Here is a 19537-nt window from a genome sequence, read left to right as displayed (position 1 = left end):
TAAGTAATGTTTGGCTAGAAAACTGGAATATTCCAGTGCCTCAGTGAAAATATTTTGGTGGTTCTAGTTGACAACAGATCATCCATGAGAATGCACTATTTTGTGTGTTGGTTATAACTATCTGAAATTTCAGGCTGACAAAAATGATGAAGAAGCATTTAGAGTTGAACCAAGCCCTTCTTCTTAGCAAAACATGATTTGGTATATTGGACTGTCTCTGACTGATATATATCTAATCTGCATTCCTGGCTTCAGAAACATGGAGCTATTACTACCTTACTGTATTACTTACCAATACTGCTGTTGATACACAAAGAATTATCCTGATTTGTTATGTGATTTATTATGACACGGAAGAAAGATGACTAATTAAATGATTTACCATGAAAGGCCTAGGTTAATTTTTCAGTAGGCTCACAGACACTACATACAGGACAAAGATGACTTGTTTTTCAAAGACACTAAACTTTGGAACAAGAAATTAGAGATGCACACAGAACAACACAAGGACACGATTAAACACTATATAATGTCTCAGAAGACCAGGTGACTGACTTCTGTCAAGTACTTTGACTGTTCCTTGACAAACAGAGTTATGTATGAATAAGTCACCTCAATTTCCACTGTAATAATAGAAAAGAAAAACAGAACTTCTGTTCAGCAATTCATCTCAACTCAAACCAGATTCTCTCAACTTGGGGACAGTAAAACAATACATATGATGATCAACTTGGGTGGAAGTATCATAAAGTTGCACAAGATAAATCTCTCTCACTAGGAAGTGAGAGTTCTAATTAAAATGATGAATTAACCAGGAAGCGTTCCTTCCAAGAGAAAGGAGAAAGTCTAAAAACAACTTCCTGGGGAAAAAGTTAAAAGAGACCCAGTGAGGGATAAATGTTACATTAAAGCTAAAAGTACATTTATTAATTTTAATTTGAGGCATAGCTGCAGGGGAAAAAAAATCTTGTTAGTAGTAGAAGCAGATGCTGGATGCATTTTAAAGACTGCAAAACTATGTAACAAAGTTACTGTCTCTGGATTATTGCTGAAGTCTAGAGAAAAAAAGATCAGGATGCATTGCATAGGTAAGAAATTGTCAGAAACCTGATCCTTTTTGTAAACATGTATATCTTAACCACTTTCCTAATTTCAGTAGGAAGGAAGGACAACCTTATGGTATTTCACAATTCCACATCTTTTAATACAGGTTTATTCCACACACACACACATATACACACACACACAAATAATAATAATAAAAAAACCCCTAAAAATCAGCACCTCATTTAATATTCCTTCCTTTGCATGCATCTAAGAGGAAATGCAAGGTAATTCCTTCATCTGGGCATTTTCCTTATACCATTGCCACCCATTTCAGTTTACTTGCTCTACTGTGTATATTTTATCCCTCAGAGTGGAATGATAAGGTGAAACAGGGATGTCAAAAGCTACAGAAAGGATCCTTTAAAAAACATCATCATGCCATTCTCTAAGAAAGAAAAATATACTGAAGAAACTAGCTACAGATTTTCTTTTATGGACAAAACAAACAATCTCTGTAAAATTTCATGCAAAACTATATTCATAGTACAATATGTAAAAAATAGAACTAATAATAGGGCAAAATTTTGTCTGTGGCTCTAATAATAGCTGTGCAATGTTTGTTTGAGAAGCCAAGGCAAAGGCAGTTTCTGTAGAGCTTCTAACAGTTTATGAATTCATGTACAAAAAGAAAATTAGCAGACCTTGTTTCACTTTATATAGTATATTAATTTCATTCTATTCAGCATATTAAAGTGATCTGCAAATATCCTTAAGCCTGCAGCATTATTATATGATAAATATATATTAAACAACCATAAAGTCCCACCCAAACATAACTATCTGTTTTGGGTATTTTAGTTCTCCAAACCTTGTTTGGCTGAGGCTCTGCTTTTGGTTTAATAAGTTGGGTTCCAGGAGGTATCATTCCTTTTGGAGGATCTTTTACTTTCACTTCTAGTCCAGCATCTATAAGCAAACAAAGACCAAATTTAGAAAGAATAAATACAAGGGGATATATCAGTTAAACAGTAACTAAGTTCATCTGTGCTTCAATTTAGAGTAAACAAAATGACTACTTACATATCTGTCTGCCAAAATCAACCCTTGTGGGTGCTTCATTGTGAAAGGCATTAATTTTTGAACATTTCTGTTTTCATATGTGGAAATTTACAGAGATGTGGTTTCGTGCTGTTATTAGATATCTGTCACAGTGTATGTACAAAGCACTACCAGGTAATTTTGTGTTGCAATAGGGTCGGCAGGGTTATGTTTCAAGGAATGGCCAACACAAGTCTAATGTTTGAGAGGTACAAGTGAAAGCTGCAGGAGAGGCAGTAGCTTATACAATGCTGTACTGCTACAGAAGCTAATTGCTACATGAGACATAGATATAAGAGCCTGAAAAGCCACATCATACAACCAGAAAAGGCCTATAATGTAAAGAATTGGCATATTTAATTACCAGTGTTGTTACAAAACCTGAAGGCACTGGAAAGCGACATCCTTGTTTGTGAAGAAAAATGAATGTAAATACATCTAAAGACACAACATTTAAGTAACAGACGAATACAACCCTGAGTAATAACCTTCAAAGACATTGCGTCAGCAATCAGAGTTAAAAGCAAACTGGAAACTTTTGTGGTTTTTGTTTCATGTTTAAGAGTGATCCTCTGAAGAACAACATCTTGAAAAGAAGCATCCAGACCTACCAATACTGTTGGTTTCACCTTAATATCCTTTTAAACATGCAGTAAAAGAAGCAATCTACAAACATCAAGAACATAAAAGGTTTGAAACAAAGAGAAAGTTGACAGAATTATGGGTCAAGCATAGGTACATGAAAGCTTCAGAGGGCACAGTCTAATATAATGACCGAGTCACAAAGTTCCATTGCAGAAAAATTAAGAGTATACTCATACTTGTTTAATAATGAAGGCTAAGAGTTATACTTTAAAAGTTTACCCTACACAATGCTTGAGGATGGTAGAACTTGTGCAAAAGTATAAGAGCAGCTGATTTAAACAACAGTGTAAAGTTTGCTCCAGAGATGACACACCAGAAAAAATACAGATGAGTGCACTGCAGCTCCTATGAAGGCAAATGCTCTTCTGTTTGAGGAATAGAGATAACCATTACTAATAATATTTTATACATCTTAGCTTCTGTAGTTACACATAAAACCAAATCCCACTCCAGTTCTATGTGAATTATGTGTACTTGTGAGTATCACTATGTGTTTAGTAAAGTTGCTGGTCAATATTATGAAAGATGAACTGCTGGTGCTCGTGAGCCCGAAATGTCTTATCAGATGTGGGTCTGGCTTCAGTGTTTCTACTACCATCTTCAACACATTAGCAGTAAGGCTAACATGAGAGCATTCAAGATAGAGTATTTTTGGAAGGCCACTCTACCCACTACATGCTATAGTATCTCACAGCGTAGCCCCCAAGACTGGCAAGATATGAACCAAAAGCATTTAAAAATCAGTACAAATAATTAAGAGTTCAGGTAGAGTCTCATTTAAAACCACACCTTCTCAATTTGTCAGAACAAATGACAGTATGTATTTCAGTACGGTCAGGAACAATTTTGCCTTTCCTTAGGTTCTTCAGTGTTGGGCTGGGTTTTTTCCTCTTTTATAGTTCTCTGTTACTCTCAGCTAAAACAAGACATTCTTCTTTCAACACTGAGAGTTGAGCATAAGAGCCTGTTAATCTGGTTGTCTAACCACATTATAAATATATGGTTTGCAGCACATAGTCCTATTTCAGGCTGTGGGTTTTTTTCTTCTGACAAAGAAGAGTGATTGAACTAGAAAGCTTCTGAATGAAAATTTGCTGCTAGGTTTTGCTATGAATATTAAATCTTATGAGCATCAAGACATAAATGTGTCAGTATACAAAGTGGCAATAATATAAATTTATGCTTAAATATAGTGAAAATTCAGTACCTATTTCAATGCCATCTATAGTAACATGAATGGTGTAGAGACCAACAGCTCCTGGAGTCCAGTTTGCACAGTATGTACCATCATTATTGACTCTGATCAACATGTTTTCACTGGGTCTAGGCACAAACAGAACAATTAAAATCACTGAACAGTTACTGCATTTTTGGACATAATATACGTCAAACACATAGTAATTAGAATAACGTTCAGTTTGGAAACTACTCGTTTTTTTCTAGCAGATCATCTAAATAAATTTTTCCCTTTTCAATGTCTTAACCCCCTATTATTTACTATGAGAATATAATCCTCTATTCCACATTTATTTATAGCAAATGATAAAAGAACACATTCAGAAAGCAGCTAATACAAAGAAGGAAACAACATTAGAACAATTAAGAAAAAAAGATTTTAAATAAAATTGCTACACATAAGAAAACATAATACTTGACTTCTGTGTTTCTACCTTCAGACACAGTTACCTGTCAGGCACACTTGGGAGTCTGGGTGCAAGCAGAAGTGTCAGGACATGTTAATTTAAGTCCCTATCCAAAAGAAATTTTTTAATGTTTACCTCTTTGGTGTTGGTGAAGCAAAACGCAGTTCTTCAAAAGAATAATTTTCATATGCCTATAAACAGATTGAATTCAAACATAAACCAAACAAATATCAGTTATACCACTGTCTTGAATAAAAGAAAGCAGAGCAGTTTCTTTAAGAACACATCAATCTAACTTTACACAACCCAGAAACATTGATCAGGCAATCAGAAACAAATTTCAAAACACAGAAATATATATGCACACATGAAAGAGTGACTTCACCGTCTCATTAAACAGCCATTATTTAGATAAGAAGGATTGATACTGCTAATAAAAACTTTGTTAAGTCTTTGAATCTCCTCAAATCTGACTTGTATGTATAAAACCCTTTTGAATCCAGGCAGTGCACTGAAGACCATACGAAGATAAGAAAGCAAATATGTTGCAGGTGAAACCTGCAAATCAGCCCATGGGCTTTAGCAATGAAATTTCAGATCCTTTTTCTTTTAACTCCGAGTGAAGATGAAATTCCCTCAATTGAGGTGATACTTTCATTGACTTACACTACACAAAAGACCTGGTTCACTTCTATATCATCTTGTGAAATCACTGCTCTGAAAAGCCCCATAAGAAAACAGAGTTAGTCCTAGAGATGCACAAGGTCCCTTAGCAAGAATCTCCCTGGGCTGCAACAGCTGCTGAATTACCAGATTCCTCTGTTAAGTCAAAACCAACAAAAGGTAGGATAAGAACCTTGAAACATATATGAAGATCAGCCATTTTGGGTCCCTATATAAGGATATAGTTTTGGGTAGCAGTTCCCCAAACAAGTGATAATTTATTTATAAATTTTTATGAAGTGAGAAACTAGATTTTATAATCATATTTAGGCAATTGTATCAAGCACTTATACAATGTGCAGGCTGATGTAAAATGAAAATATCAGGTGATGTCCTCATTTTACACTGAAATGAGTGTGCTTAATAATGCAGGCAGGAAATAGAACAGAATTATTTCCAATGCCTTGAATTCATAAAGTTTCGGATAGAAAGGACTCAACTTGAAAGGATCCTTGGGAAGATTCTCTGGAAAAGCACTAAATACAGAAATCAAGCACATTTCAACAAAGAGAAGCGTTTTAAATTTAACCTTGGTGTCTTTTCACTTTTATCTTTATGAAGATACATAGTGTTATTATCTACTAAGAGGATTTTCAATGAATCCTTTCATTTTCATTTCCCTTTGCCTTACTTCAATTAAAAAATTATTACATATTAACTAGCTGATATTAAGCATTCCTCACTTCATCAACTCTACAAGAGATTTTGAACACCCTACACTTGCACCACCACCACTTACCCCAGAACATAAAATGAATTACAAGATACACCACCCTAAGAGTTGAGTGGGGAGAATTGACACTTCTCACTGGAAAGGAAGCAGCAGGTACCTGCAGACAACGACTATCAGAAATATAATCTAAGCCCTAATTTAGGGAATAACGTATTTTTGCCTCCCCTCACGTCACCTTTACAAGAAGCATCAAACCAAGAAGTGATGTAGGCCAAATAAGAATGCCAAAATCACATTTTGATATGACATGATCTACCAAGTTCTTAAACCATTTGTTGTACACTACATTGATTTAATAGTTCTTTCATTGATCTATTAAAACACTATTCTGTACTCAGCTGCACTATTTACACACAGGTACTATAGCACTATCCTTGGCAAAAATACCCTGTACCCTCTACAAGGTGCTATTTTGCTGGTTCCGCCCCCTCAACAAATCCATACTGATTATGCTAAGTATTATCCTTCTCTACTCTCCTGGCTAATCCTGTCTCATTAAGCTGTGCAACTGTTAGCTGTACACAACATGTCACATCTCTTAACTGGGTCAGTATGGTCCACATATGTAAATTTACTGCATGTGCTATAATATACTCAATCAAATCAACACTAGCTGCTCAGTTTTCACTTGTTTAAAAACTGTTCCTGGAAAAGTGTGAGCTGATCTCACTCCATGAGATGGTGCTTAAGACATATACCATTGATATATAAATCATTTGTATGTCTTGTTTTAACTATGCTTAGCTCTTATCTTTTCCCATATTCACCTGGTCTAGTTTTAAATATGCATTGACTGCAAGCCTCCAACTCCATATAAATAAATATATTGGTTTAAATTTCCCTCACTATTTCAATACCTGATTTTATTTCTCCTGAGTGACTCAGACTAACTTGCTAATCTACCTAATCAAAAATCAAAGACAACTTTCCTTTTTATGTTAATCCAATCTAACTGCTTTAGAGTTTAAGTAATTAGCCCTGTTGATGTATGCAGTTTATTGCTGAACTAATATATAATCAAAGTAATTTGCATTGAATTTATTTTCAGACTGGGACCAAATGCAAATATACATTTTTCCTTCTCTGTTGCATATCTTTGCACACTTTGCTGAATTCTACAGTTATATTGCCAAAATTACAGTAACTTACCTTCATCATTGTAATAGCAATATAGCGAGCTTCTTTGACTATCATTGGCTCATAGGAGGAATCAAGCTTTGGTGAAGGAAGTCCTCCAAAGGTCATATCACTGCTAGGGGAAACAGCTGTTGCAGGACTCCCTGGTATCCGCTGCACTTTTTTAACTTGTTCTTGTTGCAAAGATGTTTTTTTCTGAGAAACAGGAATAGCTTTGACTTCAACCTGTAATAAGATGTGGAAGAGGGAATATGATTTACTGAGAAATATACATTTTTCTAAATTTGATGCAGTGCAGTGACAAAGTGCTTAGAGCACTCCCTGTAAATCCAGCTGTGTCAAAACCCAACGTATCTACCCTTCATCTGCAAAGCCAAGCACAGCATCTTGGAAAGATGCCAATGTGCAGGGGAGAAGCACCCAATTGATCCAGCACACCATCAACACAGGCTGCTGTCAGTTCTGCCAGTCCCACAGCACTTCCTGGGAAGCAGCACACAGTCTGGTATGCCTAGGGAAGTTTTCCAAGAGCAGAAAAGTGCAATCAAGTAGAAAGAGAGCCTTCCAAGTGGGTGCACAAATTTTGGAGTGAATCATCATGGCCACTAGATCTGGATCAGCAGTGGCCAGATTGGATCCTGGCCAGCTCTGCCACCTCACACCAGCACTGCACATTTATACTGTGTTCTTCAATACATGTTTTAACTGACTTTTTCTCCCAGAGGTACCACGGATCTCCATTAGTGCAGGTAACAGCTAGCAGTAAACAATTTTCTGAGAAAGACAGACTACCTGGAAAATAAGCTTATGTGTTACTCATCTGAAATCTGCAATGAAGTGCTGATGTTTAAATACTGCAGTTTCCACACACAGTTTTATCAAAATTTGTCTTAATTTACCAAAAATTAATGACAAAATTGATTCAAGATTTTTGTCACTTTAAAACATTTGTGAACAGTAATTAAATAATAAAGCCAGCAATAATTTGGATAATATTCTGACACATCCTTTTCCTGATTGATACAATAAAATCGCTACTGAGAGTTTTCCACTTGTTGTGTCACTAATTTAAGTCAGTAATTAAAAGTTTCACTCAAACAGTGTTTGAGACTAACCTGATTCTTGTGTTATTGTTGTAGAACTGATGTGGGTTTACAGCCCACTGTAAGACAAGTCTCAATTATTACATCACATACAAAGAACAGATTTGAGAGCTTTTATCACAGGAATCATGCCTTTGTAAAAGGTATTTTATCTACCCCTGGGCTTGAACAAAACCTACTTCACAGCAGTGAGCTTTAAAACACAGAAGTAACCTGATGTATTAGAACTACATGAAAACCATTTTGTGTTTGTTTTGTTTGCATTGCTTTACTACTTCAAATCAAGCAGCCCACTTTTACACATTCCACATAGATTTTACCCCAAAATGTGCAAAATTCTTCTAACTCTACCTGAGGATACCTCCTCTCCTTTCCAGTACTGAAAAACACTGGTTAACTGAAGAGGCTGAAGGCAAACACCAGTCCTTGCCAGTTATTCTTATTAACTGAAAGGACTACAGGAATTTCTAAGTATTAGAAACAGAAAATGAAAGAGTATTGTACTAGTCTAAAATAAAGTAGCTATAAGGTGGTCCATCACTGTGCTTCTGATTTTTTTCCCCTCACAAACTCTATGGTTCATAATGCTCTTTCCTGGCAAGTTATGAATTACATGAAATGGAGCTGGCATTATACACAATTCAGCAGTTTTGTGGATTTAATGGTAAAAAAGTCTGACTGCAATGAATTTATGAATGTCACTTTCTGTCCCACATAGGAGTATTCTCCGGAATACCTACAATAAAAACTAAAAGGCAGTAAGATGAAGCAGAACAGCCATGATGACAATAACTACCTTCATATTAGGAACATGAACAACCTCTCCATACTGGTCTTTTGTTTGTACTGTAATAACAGTTGGCCAACCACATCGGATGTCATCCTTGTTCAAAATCAATGATGTTTTTTGAGGATCAGCATATGAATCAGGCTGCAGCCACCTACAGCAAAGAAAACCACTTAACATTAAAATCTCTTATAGCCTCCAAAACAAATGGATACAAATCTGTACAAATGGGACATAGAGCTAAAAGACACAGAACATCTGAATGCATACATGGTTTTAACTTATGCATTATTGGAAACAATACAGCCAAATAGTTTTATTTAACTAATACTTCAAGCAATTATGACAGTTCTATAGCCATTTAAAAGGACAAGTAACAGTGCAGCTTTACCTTGCAAGTCGTCCACCACTTGATCCTGGTACACAAGCAATGAAATCTTCCAGGAATGACTGCTCATTGCTTTGCACCTGCAGTGGAAGACTTCCCTCGAGAGCTTCCAATATGGTTGGTGAGTGAGATAGTGCCAAGCCTTTCCCAAGAATGCCTGAGTGAGATTTGCACACCTTTTTTTTTTTTTTTTTTTTTTTTGGCAAAAGTTGGGGGTGAGAAGAGACATAGAACAGATTTTCAGTAATGTTTGCATTTTCCCGTAACATGACACAATTGGTACAAACATTTTGGGCATTAGAAAAAATTCAAGAAGAATAAACCTTACTCTGATAAAAGCTTTAAAAAAAGCCATCTCAGTCTATTAAACAATAATTTATGCCAAAAGATGTTAAATGACTTTTAGTTGAGGGAAATTCAGCATTAGCTCCCATTGCACTCAACAAAAGGTCATCAGCAAACAACTGCAATCATTATTTGGGACTTGGTTAACATCACTGCTCAGCTAAAAAAGTGATCTTATTTCTCTAATTATGAAGACATGCGAAAGACTGACTTTGGTAACATTTAAAACTTGCCAAATACTGCAACTTCAGCCAAAAGACTTTGAAATACTTAGTCATCTAATGTTCTGTGTGACATTGTATATATTTTTTCCAAGCAGATTCATTATAAAAAATGATTTAATGTAAATACAAAAATTTTGTATGATATTCTTAAACTGTAACATAATAAGCTGGATTCCATTCTACTATAAAACCTTACGAATTATTTTTTTCTGTAGCAGTCAGAAAGTATCAATGCAATTATGTGGTAAAGTACATTGCAATGTATAAAAAGCTATGGCAAACCTGTAAGGCAGCCTCTTCAAGTATCTCAAGATCCTCTTCAAACTCACTACCTGCTGGAAAAATATAATAGTTACATGGGCAGCTATCTACATATTACAGAATATGAGATTCAATCCTGTTTTGTGAAGTGTTCCATATTACAAGTTGCAAGTTTGCATAATGATGTGTCATACTGTTCAATCAGTAGCTGAAATATTAATATTTTCAAATGACATAGCAAACATGCAGTATTGTGTAGTTCAGTGTACACACAAGTAAACAACGTAAGTTACATATAACAAAAATTTGGTGCTTATCTTTTTATCTCCAACAGTATGTATGGCAAGCCTTTGGATATGACTAGATACTTTCAGAAAGATTTTGAGAGCTCAAGATGGTTTCTGGGAAGCAGTATCTCTAAGTATGCAATAGCTGCTCCCTCTTAAGTGTTTATCTTTGTAAAAATATTTGAAAACCTGATCAATTCTGCCCAATTTTATAAATTATGATTTCTCCTAAAACACAAAGCTTAAATACATACTACTACACAGTATTTTTTTCTCACAAATACAATTCAAAAGTCTGATTCCAGGGTGACCAGAATTGCTAAACACAGTCTTTTAACAGAAGAGTGAAACACATAAGGTTATCATACTTCTACTCTCTTTTAAAGACGTCAGGCAATTTTACTAGTCAGAAGAAATAGGAAAAATCAAGTCCCAAGGCACTTTTAAAATTCAAAGAAATAAAGACACCTAAAAATTGCCCTCATAAATAAAATACTACCAAATTTGATACATTTAGGAACATAATAATGTTAAATACATCAACCATTATTTAACAATAATGTTAAATATTGTTAATCAAACCAACTGTGGTTTAAGTCAGATCTTGGTCATAAGACCAGATCTCTCTCTTGGGAAGAAGCATCTTAAATTAAATTCTTTAATTGGCAAGAAGGAAGAACAACCTTTTGAACATGGTAACTTGAACAGTATTTAGGTGTAACTCAAAGATAGTTTTCCTAATATGCAAAGAAATCACTTTCTGGTCCATCTTCCTTTGGAGCAAAATAGGTTTACTTTGTTATGTCCTTCAAAACACTTTTCTTCCTAATATTTCTAAAGGAATAGTCACATAAATATTTGATTACTTGCACACTGAATATACCCACTACGAAAATTACTAAAAAGTAAAACTGTAGAAATTATAACAAAGTATAGAAAGTCTACTAAAAGGGGCCTTCTTGTATGCATGCATTACAAGAAAGTCTTTTATATGATTATTGATTCTATAGATTCTGTTATTCTATGTAGGTTTTTCTTAAGGGACACTCTTTCACAAGTAAGATGACAAGGCTCTGCAGATTAGGAATTATGGTATTAAACAACCATTTCACTTGCAGCAAATGGTAGAAGATACATAACCTAGATGCAGAAAAAGGAAAAAAGTTTGATCTTAAGGCATTTAAATGTTGCTCTGGAAAACCACAGCTTTACCTCTTTCTGCCACAGTGTTTTTCTGAGACACCAGGCAAAACACTCAAACAAAGCAAAATTACACACAACTGAAAACCATCTTAAAAGGCAGCACAATAGTTTCCATTTACAAATATTACACTGTTGACTGTAATTCACCAGATTTGTTTACTCAGAGGGTACAGTGGTCTTGTAGAGAAACAACACACTTATAAAGCACAAGCACTGTAATCTTACTAGCACCATTAACAGACTTGGTTTAAGTTATTGAGCTGATGTCAGATCAACAGTCATGCAAATAAATTGCCATTAGAGCAATAATCAGGAAACTACTTATAGGCAATGTACCTATCCCTCCTCTCTTGCAGATCCTACACAACCATTTCTATACACAGCTGTGACTGCACAGGTAACATAACTGCATATTTTATTTCAAATTTCTACGGGCTAGCATAAAGCCAATCCATGTGTCACCCTTCTTGTTTTAGGCATTTAAACAGAACAAACATAAAAAGCTCCCAAGAGAGAAGTACAAAGTATTGTAGAAGATAAAGACATGAGGACTTCAATCTTTTTTTTGTTGTTGTTGTATAGAAAAAACAGCAAAACCAAGAGAAGCCAATGAACTAAGGAGCTTGAGGAATAAGAGATGAGGGCAGTACTTAACTTGTAGAACTGCCTGCACTTTGGAGAGTAAAATGCAGATCTATTAGTTCAACTGAGGTGCCTCCTTACAACACAAAGTAAGAAATCCAAATACGCAAGCAAAATACTGAATTAAAAATGCAATATAAGTTCCATGATTGTAACTCCACACTGATCAGTGCTCTTCTGCTCATTGACCATCACTTCCATTGAAACAGTTTCTGAGCTTTGATTTGTGCTCCTAAATTAAAATGATCCTAATATTATGAGCCTATTTTCCTATATGCTGATGCTATTTAAGAGAAATTATATTACTCATTATATGGCTGCATCATTAAAAGTTTTAATTTGATCTCCATATCGATTAATTTCTACAAGCTCACTTTTCCTTATATTTTAAATTGCAGTTGCGTTACTAGAAACCTTTATTTGCAGCATCTACTGTAGAAATATGTGACTTCTTTTCTAATTGTAAAAAAAAGCTATAGTAGAAATATTTTTAGTCATAAGGTCTATAGACAAAATAGTCACTTTAAAACAGTAATTTTAAATTTTACAATTCAGTGTTGCAGGTATTTTTTCGTTCAGAGAGGTGGGGACTGTGGGGAGAAAAAGACAGTGAAAGAGAAATACAAAGATGATACCTGCATGTTTATGAAGTACCATGAGGAAATTGTGGGACACAGTTCATATAGTCATACACTACCTGGGGTGAGTTCATTCAAATTTAAATGACCAGGTCTCCCTCCTCACCATATGCACACAACAGGAAAACAGTAAGCAGAAAATATTGACATCTTGATTGTTTGATTAATTGAGTTTGAATACTCAATTTGGTACTATTACCTCTAACTAAAAGCAACAATGAGATTTAAATGTACTATTAATTCAGAAAGCATGGACAATGATGAAATAATGAAATATGCTCTTACCAATAGGAAGCGCTAAATCCTTCTTCATCAAAGCTGCTGCACATGATCCTCCTAAATTTGCCAGCTCTTTCTCCAGCTGAATAATACCCTTCAAATAAAAAAAATTAAACATAATTAAGAGTCTCAGAAAATAGGAAAATAAATACATTTTCCTGACAATGTTTTATCTTAAGGAAAACTGTGTGTTCCATTTTGAAGCTCCTCAGTAATATATTTTTGTACATTTCTTGTTGTACAGCTACTGCCATGTTTTGCTGTGGCATAGGACAGTATACCAAAATTTTTAGAATAAAAAATGTAGGTTTGAAAACAATTACTTAAAACTTTTCTTTAGATTATAGACTTAAGGCACTGGATAGCGTATTTTAGCACTCCCCTTTCATAACATGCCAGAAGCTTTCTTCGTCAATGCTTTAAAGAAAAAGAATAACATGAATCTACATGGTTTTTTTGCTTTAGCAAAAGTTACTTCTATTAAAACACTGACTAATTAGATCATCTGTAGGAATTATAAATCTGATTTTGCTGAAAGCCAGTGGGCCCACCATGCATAATAGTCTTGCGGTGTGTTTTCTAACCTGCTATGTAAAGAAATTCCAAAGAATTTCTGAAAACATGATTTTGCTTGAGTAAAAGCCAGGAATAAGATGAGGTAAATCTTCAGTGAGGATTGTAGTGCAAGCAAGATGCAGAACCTGCCAAGACCACATGAAGCAACAGGCCCAAAGACTCCCTGGATAAGGGAAGACTTATTTTTCTGGATTTGTTATAAGACATACTAAGTGTTTTCAGTAATTTCATAAAATAAGCCAAAAGAAAGAATTGGGTCAAGGAGAAGAAGAAATTTGATCTTCCCTTTGCAATAAACAGTGGTGGAAATGACTCATGTCCTTTAAGGCAAAATGAGGAGACCACTGGGTAAAACCTGAGGTAGGCTAAATGCACACAGCATTTTCAAAGAGTTTGAGAGTTCTGGTGTAACTGAGCACTGGAAAATAATGCAAACATGCAATTCAAAATCAAGAGTAGGCCAGAATTTCAGGAAATCTTATATCCCACTGACATACAAGATAAAATCACACTACGTTTTTGCAGAGTGCCACAAACCATGCAAAAGCCATTGTAGTAACATCCTGATTAAAGAATTCCAGATGAATTATGTCTTAAACAAAAAATGTTAGAACTTTTATAAAATTAATCTAAAAATATTTTGCTAACGTGACTTAGTCATAAGTGGAAATACACATGTTTTTACCCCAAATTTTCTGCCCTCAAAAAATTGATTAGGTGCATTATTAGGAGATTTATTAGGTGCACCAGTTAGAACTTCTCACTTTTTTCCTTACCTCATCACTTCCTGGACTAAATTCATATCCAATTGCGTAACATTTGAAGCCATAAAAACAAGCTTTTTCATCTTTCACATAGTCTGATGCAGTCTCCAGAGAAAAAAGAGCTTCATTCCCTTAAAAAGTAAAAGCATAAATTAAATAAATAATATATTCCTCCTCTTTTTGTCTGTTTCTTTTATATAAGTATATCTGAAACCCAGCCTTTATATGTAAAATGTGAATTAAAACCATGGGACAAACAAGCAGATCAATAATTCAAGCAAGAAACCTACTACAGACTAATTAACTTCCAGCTTGGATTAAGACACGTCTTTAACCTTATGTGTCAAGATAATTCTGCAGAAAAATGAAACTTCCTTTAATTATTGTAGTAACTCACATTTCTAGTAAGTACATCAGAATCTCTGCATTACCTGGCAATACTAACACCATAGTAGGCCATCCTGAAGATCCAGAGAACTTTTTCAGTTCTATCCATGAATTAAGGTTTTCATGAACAGAGGTATGCTTTGGTCCAAATCCCAGGCTCTGTGCAATTCTGACAGGAATTAGTAAACGAAGAACATCCTCTGACTGAGCAGTGCCACACTGAGTGTCAAACTCTATTGTTATCCACCTGACACATTCAGGAAAAGTCACCTATAAGAAAGCAATAGATTAATTATCTCCAAGCTTTGGGGTTCCTTGGTTGTTTTTGTTTTTTGTTTCCATTTACTTCATTTTCATTTGGCCTTAACTCTAATTTAGTCTACAAAAGTGATTTAATTATGCAATTCTGCGCAATTGTTTTGACAAATAAACATTAAACTAATTTATTCTTTGAAATTCATGTCTATCTGAAATGCTTTGCACTTTACTCAATTAGAATCCTGTATTATAACTTAATATTCTGATTAAGTATTTGCACTAGCACCACTTGTAACTGTTTTTTAAGAATTCCGTACAGGTTCATTAAACAAAACAACCACAGACTACTAAAAACATTGAACTCTCAGATACCTTCTTCAAACTCAAACTTCAATAAACATAGTGAATATCTGTTTTGTGCAATCCCAGAAAAGTACAGAGCAGCTGAATCCCACTTGTGAATGTGGCCTGCAGTACAACAGCTTATAGCTACAGAAATGCAAATACAGTAATACTAAATCCAAGGCTTTAAACATGTTCTGTAAACTTTCAGGGCTAAAGTAAGCATTAGTGCATCAGGATGATCACATGGTAGCTACATTTTCTGCAGTGCTCATAGAAATGGTGCTCACCTTATAGTGTGTAACAGAGGCAGGCTTGTAGGGATGCTCGCTTTCCACAACAGCATAGTGATTGGAGGTAGTACAAGCTGAAAGCCCTTGCTCTGGCTGGTTTCCAGTGGTGCTGTCTGTAGACTGATTTGGGTTAAAAGCTGGAGGGGCGTATTTCTGATTCAGAACTGCCACAGAAGGAAGTAGCTGTTGTACCAGGCCAAAGACCTCAACAGCAACCTGGAACATAACACCACATGGGTTACTAGAAAGCATATTACAATTTGGTGGAAACAATACTTCCAAAACTAAACTCTAATATTTCCATTTCTCTTCAGTGGTTGTTTGACCATTCTCAGAATATCACTAATAACAATTAATTTAGCCAGTTTGCAATTCTGTACCTACACAATCCTGACAGAAAAAGCACCAACACATTAATCTCCTTTTGGAGACTGGGCAAAGCTGAAGCAAGAATCTATGTACAATTGTGACATCCCTTCTCCAAAATAGCTTCTACTAAAACCCTGAACATTAAGAAATAGTAAGCATAATTTCACAGAAAGTAAATACCATACTAAAGTCATAATTCAGTTACACTTTATAAGCATATTAATATTGGGGGATTTTTCAAATATTCAACATATTTTAATGCACGAAACCTTAAGCATCACACTGTTCCCTATAATCTTCACTACATTTTCTAACTAGAGGAACACTTCTAGAGAGAAACACTTGGTTGCTTCAAATCCCAGTTCCATGAAGAAACAAGCTAACTAAAATCTGACACTGCCTGTCACAATGTGTCTGCTAGATTTTAAGTGGTCAGTTCTATTTCCTTCCCCTTTAAAAAGAAGTCAGAAACATCTTAGAGCTCACAAAAAGGCAATAGCTGTCTATTAGCTAAGCATTACTGACATTTGTAGACCTAAAACCAGATTTGTTCAAGAGTGTTGAAAGACCAGACATACGCAAGAAATGCCACAGCACTAGAAAGAAATGTTCTTTTATAGCAGACATCTTTCAAACTCTAAATTTGACAGAAAAAAAAAATCGTAGTTTTTTTGTTACATAAATTCTATTTTCACAGTAAAGAGCAAAAGCATTCACTCATTAAATTATTTCATCCCATCAATGTTCATCAATGAGTTCCAATTACATTCTTCTCATTCCTTATATTTTCCTACTGCTAAGCCTGTCATATTTCTCTGCTTCCTTAAGGGATGTTTTCAACTAAAGTTAAAAAAAGGTCATTAATGTTTTTAAAATTCTTGACTCATGGAAAATTCATAAGTCATGTTATTCAATATAAATCACTGATTCACAAAATAGTAAGAAATCAAGAAGCTCAAATTTTCAGAGTAAACCTTTTTCTTGCATAACATTCATACATTTTTTCAGTAATTTCTGCTGAGGAGCATACCTTGGGAATAGCTGCTGCTACTGGTCCTATGTAGGCTATGATGAGGGGAAGCAGCATTGAAAACAGACTGGAAGAGCTGAGTACTTCTGGAATGTCTTCAGCTAAATAAAGGTAATTAGAACAGAGGTATTATAAATAAACATGCTGTGGTTCAAAGCACATCTTATTTTTCTGGTTTGCCCCTTGTGAGTTAAACTTCTATTTCCTAGACTATTATTACTTCAAATTGTTTCATTATTTAGGCACTGTTTAATTCTGAGTCTGCCAAGTCCACTCAAGATAAATATGTCATTATATACAGTACTCTATTGAAAAATGCCTTTTCTTAGAGAATAATTTTATTGCATTCTCTGCCATTTTGTAAAGCTGTATTCATATTTTCTACAGGATAGAAGTTAGCACAACAGTCCTCTCAGCCCTTCAATATTAGGTTTATAGCACTATGTAATATTCTGGACATTTTGGGCACAATGGCTGATATCTACATTTCTCAAAAAGGGATGCTAAAGTGCATATTAATTACATTAATCAGTCCTGCTCGTTACAGCCTCTGTGCAAAACCCTCATGAAATTTGCAACTAAGCCATCATGGAACATGTTCTGGAAATAAAGAATCTTAACCAGCTTTAATATGATACTTGTTAAATTGATGAGGAAATTTATATGAAGTATCTGACTGATACCACAAGCATAACTCAAATGATATAAAAGTTACTCACAATTCGCTATCTACAGGAATGAAAGGTTAGGAAAAAATTCTTTGGAAAGCAAAAGAGAAACATCATAGCTTTTTTATTCAAATGACATTCTACTATTAGGGCTTGCTAGGCAAAGTTAAAAGTTTTGAAAAGTAAATTTTCTCAAGCCTTACCATCTACAGCAAGAGCTCTGTGCAACAAGTCTTTGGCTGCTCGTACAACAGCACTCACAACAGAAAGAGCCCTGCTACAGTTTTTGTCTTCTTCATTAGCTTTGTTCAACAGCTGTGACTGCAGATCTCCATCATACTCACTCCTGGATAGTGGATTAAGTTAAAGTAAGTTCACAAATACAAAATTACATTAAAAAAAAACCTGACTAATTTTTGGCATAGAATAAGCAAAAAAAATTTATGATACAGCAATAAAAACCACAAAGAACTTATAGAAGATATTTTGGAGGAAAAGTCTCCTTGTTAGTCCTTTGCAATAACTTTGTCTGGCAAAAAGTACAAAAAGAAATTTTCTGAAATGTTTCCTATCTCTAGATGCCTTTCAAATCACAGGAATGTATTAACTGCTATCTCTTCCCACGCCAGTAGCCTGTCTTGGTAAAAACAAAGAAATGCTAAATGCTTCAGAGTAACAAGTATTTCTGCATTTTCATAAGAGACAAAGATTCACCCTTCTTATTTCAAAGATCAATTATGGCTTTGGAATACAGTCTTGGGCTCACCCTTATCAAATAGTTCTTTCTTTTAAATCCACTCTGTATGTCAAATTAGGCTCTCCTAAATAACATTTTATGTTAAAGCATTTCAATAAGGTTCAATTTGCTTTTTCAAAGCTATCAAATGACAATTAAAAACTAATTCAAGCCTTCAGTATGATAGTGATTAAGCTTTGGCACAGAGAAATAAAATCACTTAGTCAACATGTAAAACAAAATCTACCATTCTCTTTTGGATATGTTTGTCCGGTAGAATTCTGAGGATGAGTGCTTCAGAACATTCAGAAATTTTACTTTGAGTAGTTCAGTGAACAAGGATCTCTCTCCTTCTCTGTGATGTGAATCAACCACTCTTACAAAAAGATTGTTTTTTCAAAGTATCCTAGAATTGTAGCTTTGCTGTCACCTTCAAGCCTTTTTCATCTGAATTTTTTAGCAATGATGGTAGGTGCAATTCAACTGAGTACTTTTCCACCAAACCCCTCCAAAACTTTCCTGCCCTTACCAAAAAGTGTGTTAACTTCTGTATGTGGCCTTTCTTTGCATATGGCTAAGAAACAATTCAATTGATATCTGAGCATCCTCCAAACAAAACACAGTGTGACTTTTACAAGCTGTTCTATAATAGCTGACTGAACATTTGTTTATTTGCTGTAGGCAAATCAAAACTTCAAATCACTATGTATCAAACAATGAGTCCTCAAACTAAGTCCATAACCATAGTCATGCATCAGAGAACATTAAATTTATCTTGTCCATGCAAACTACAAAAGACATTGTGACTACAGCACAGCAGCTGCAATTTCTCTCAACACAATTTATGCTGTAATAGTTCTGACTTGTACCACTAGTCTTCCGAAAGCTTCTTTGTATTTTATCAATTGAAACAAAAAAACCTGAGACTGTT

At 34.8% G+C, this 19537-nt stretch overlaps 1 protein-coding gene across 1 annotated transcript in view; it reads right to left on the bottom strand.

Moving 5' to 3' along the window:
• MYCBP2 (MYC binding protein 2) overlaps nt 1–19537 on the bottom strand; it is a 173487-nt gene that overhangs the window by 57862 nt on the left and 96088 nt on the right. The window contains exons 38-50 of the mRNA XM_079304272.1: nt 18074–18216; nt 17203–17303; nt 15801–16019; nt 14955–15180; nt 14536–14654; nt 13190–13277; nt 10156–10205; nt 9308–9480; nt 8926–9070; nt 7039–7251; nt 4569–4624; nt 3998–4113; nt 1916–2013 (exon numbers count right to left, since the gene is read on the bottom strand). Of these exons, the coding sequence (XP_079160398.1) occupies nt 1916–2013; nt 3998–4113; nt 4569–4624; nt 7039–7251; nt 8926–9070; nt 9308–9480; nt 10156–10205; nt 13190–13277; nt 14536–14654; nt 14955–15180; nt 15801–16019; nt 17203–17303; nt 18074–18216 (1747 nt within the window). The remainder of the gene's footprint in view (nt 1–1915; nt 2014–3997; nt 4114–4568; nt 4625–7038; nt 7252–8925; nt 9071–9307; nt 9481–10155; nt 10206–13189; nt 13278–14535; nt 14655–14954; nt 15181–15800; nt 16020–17202; nt 17304–18073; nt 18217–19537) is intronic.

This window comes from Erithacus rubecula (genome assembly GCF_903797595.1).
Source record: "Erithacus rubecula genome assembly, chromosome: 1".
In the NCBI taxonomy this organism is placed as follows: domain Eukaryota; kingdom Metazoa; phylum Chordata; class Aves; order Passeriformes; family Muscicapidae; genus Erithacus; species Erithacus rubecula.
This window is presented reverse-complemented; position numbering and strand designations above follow the sequence as displayed.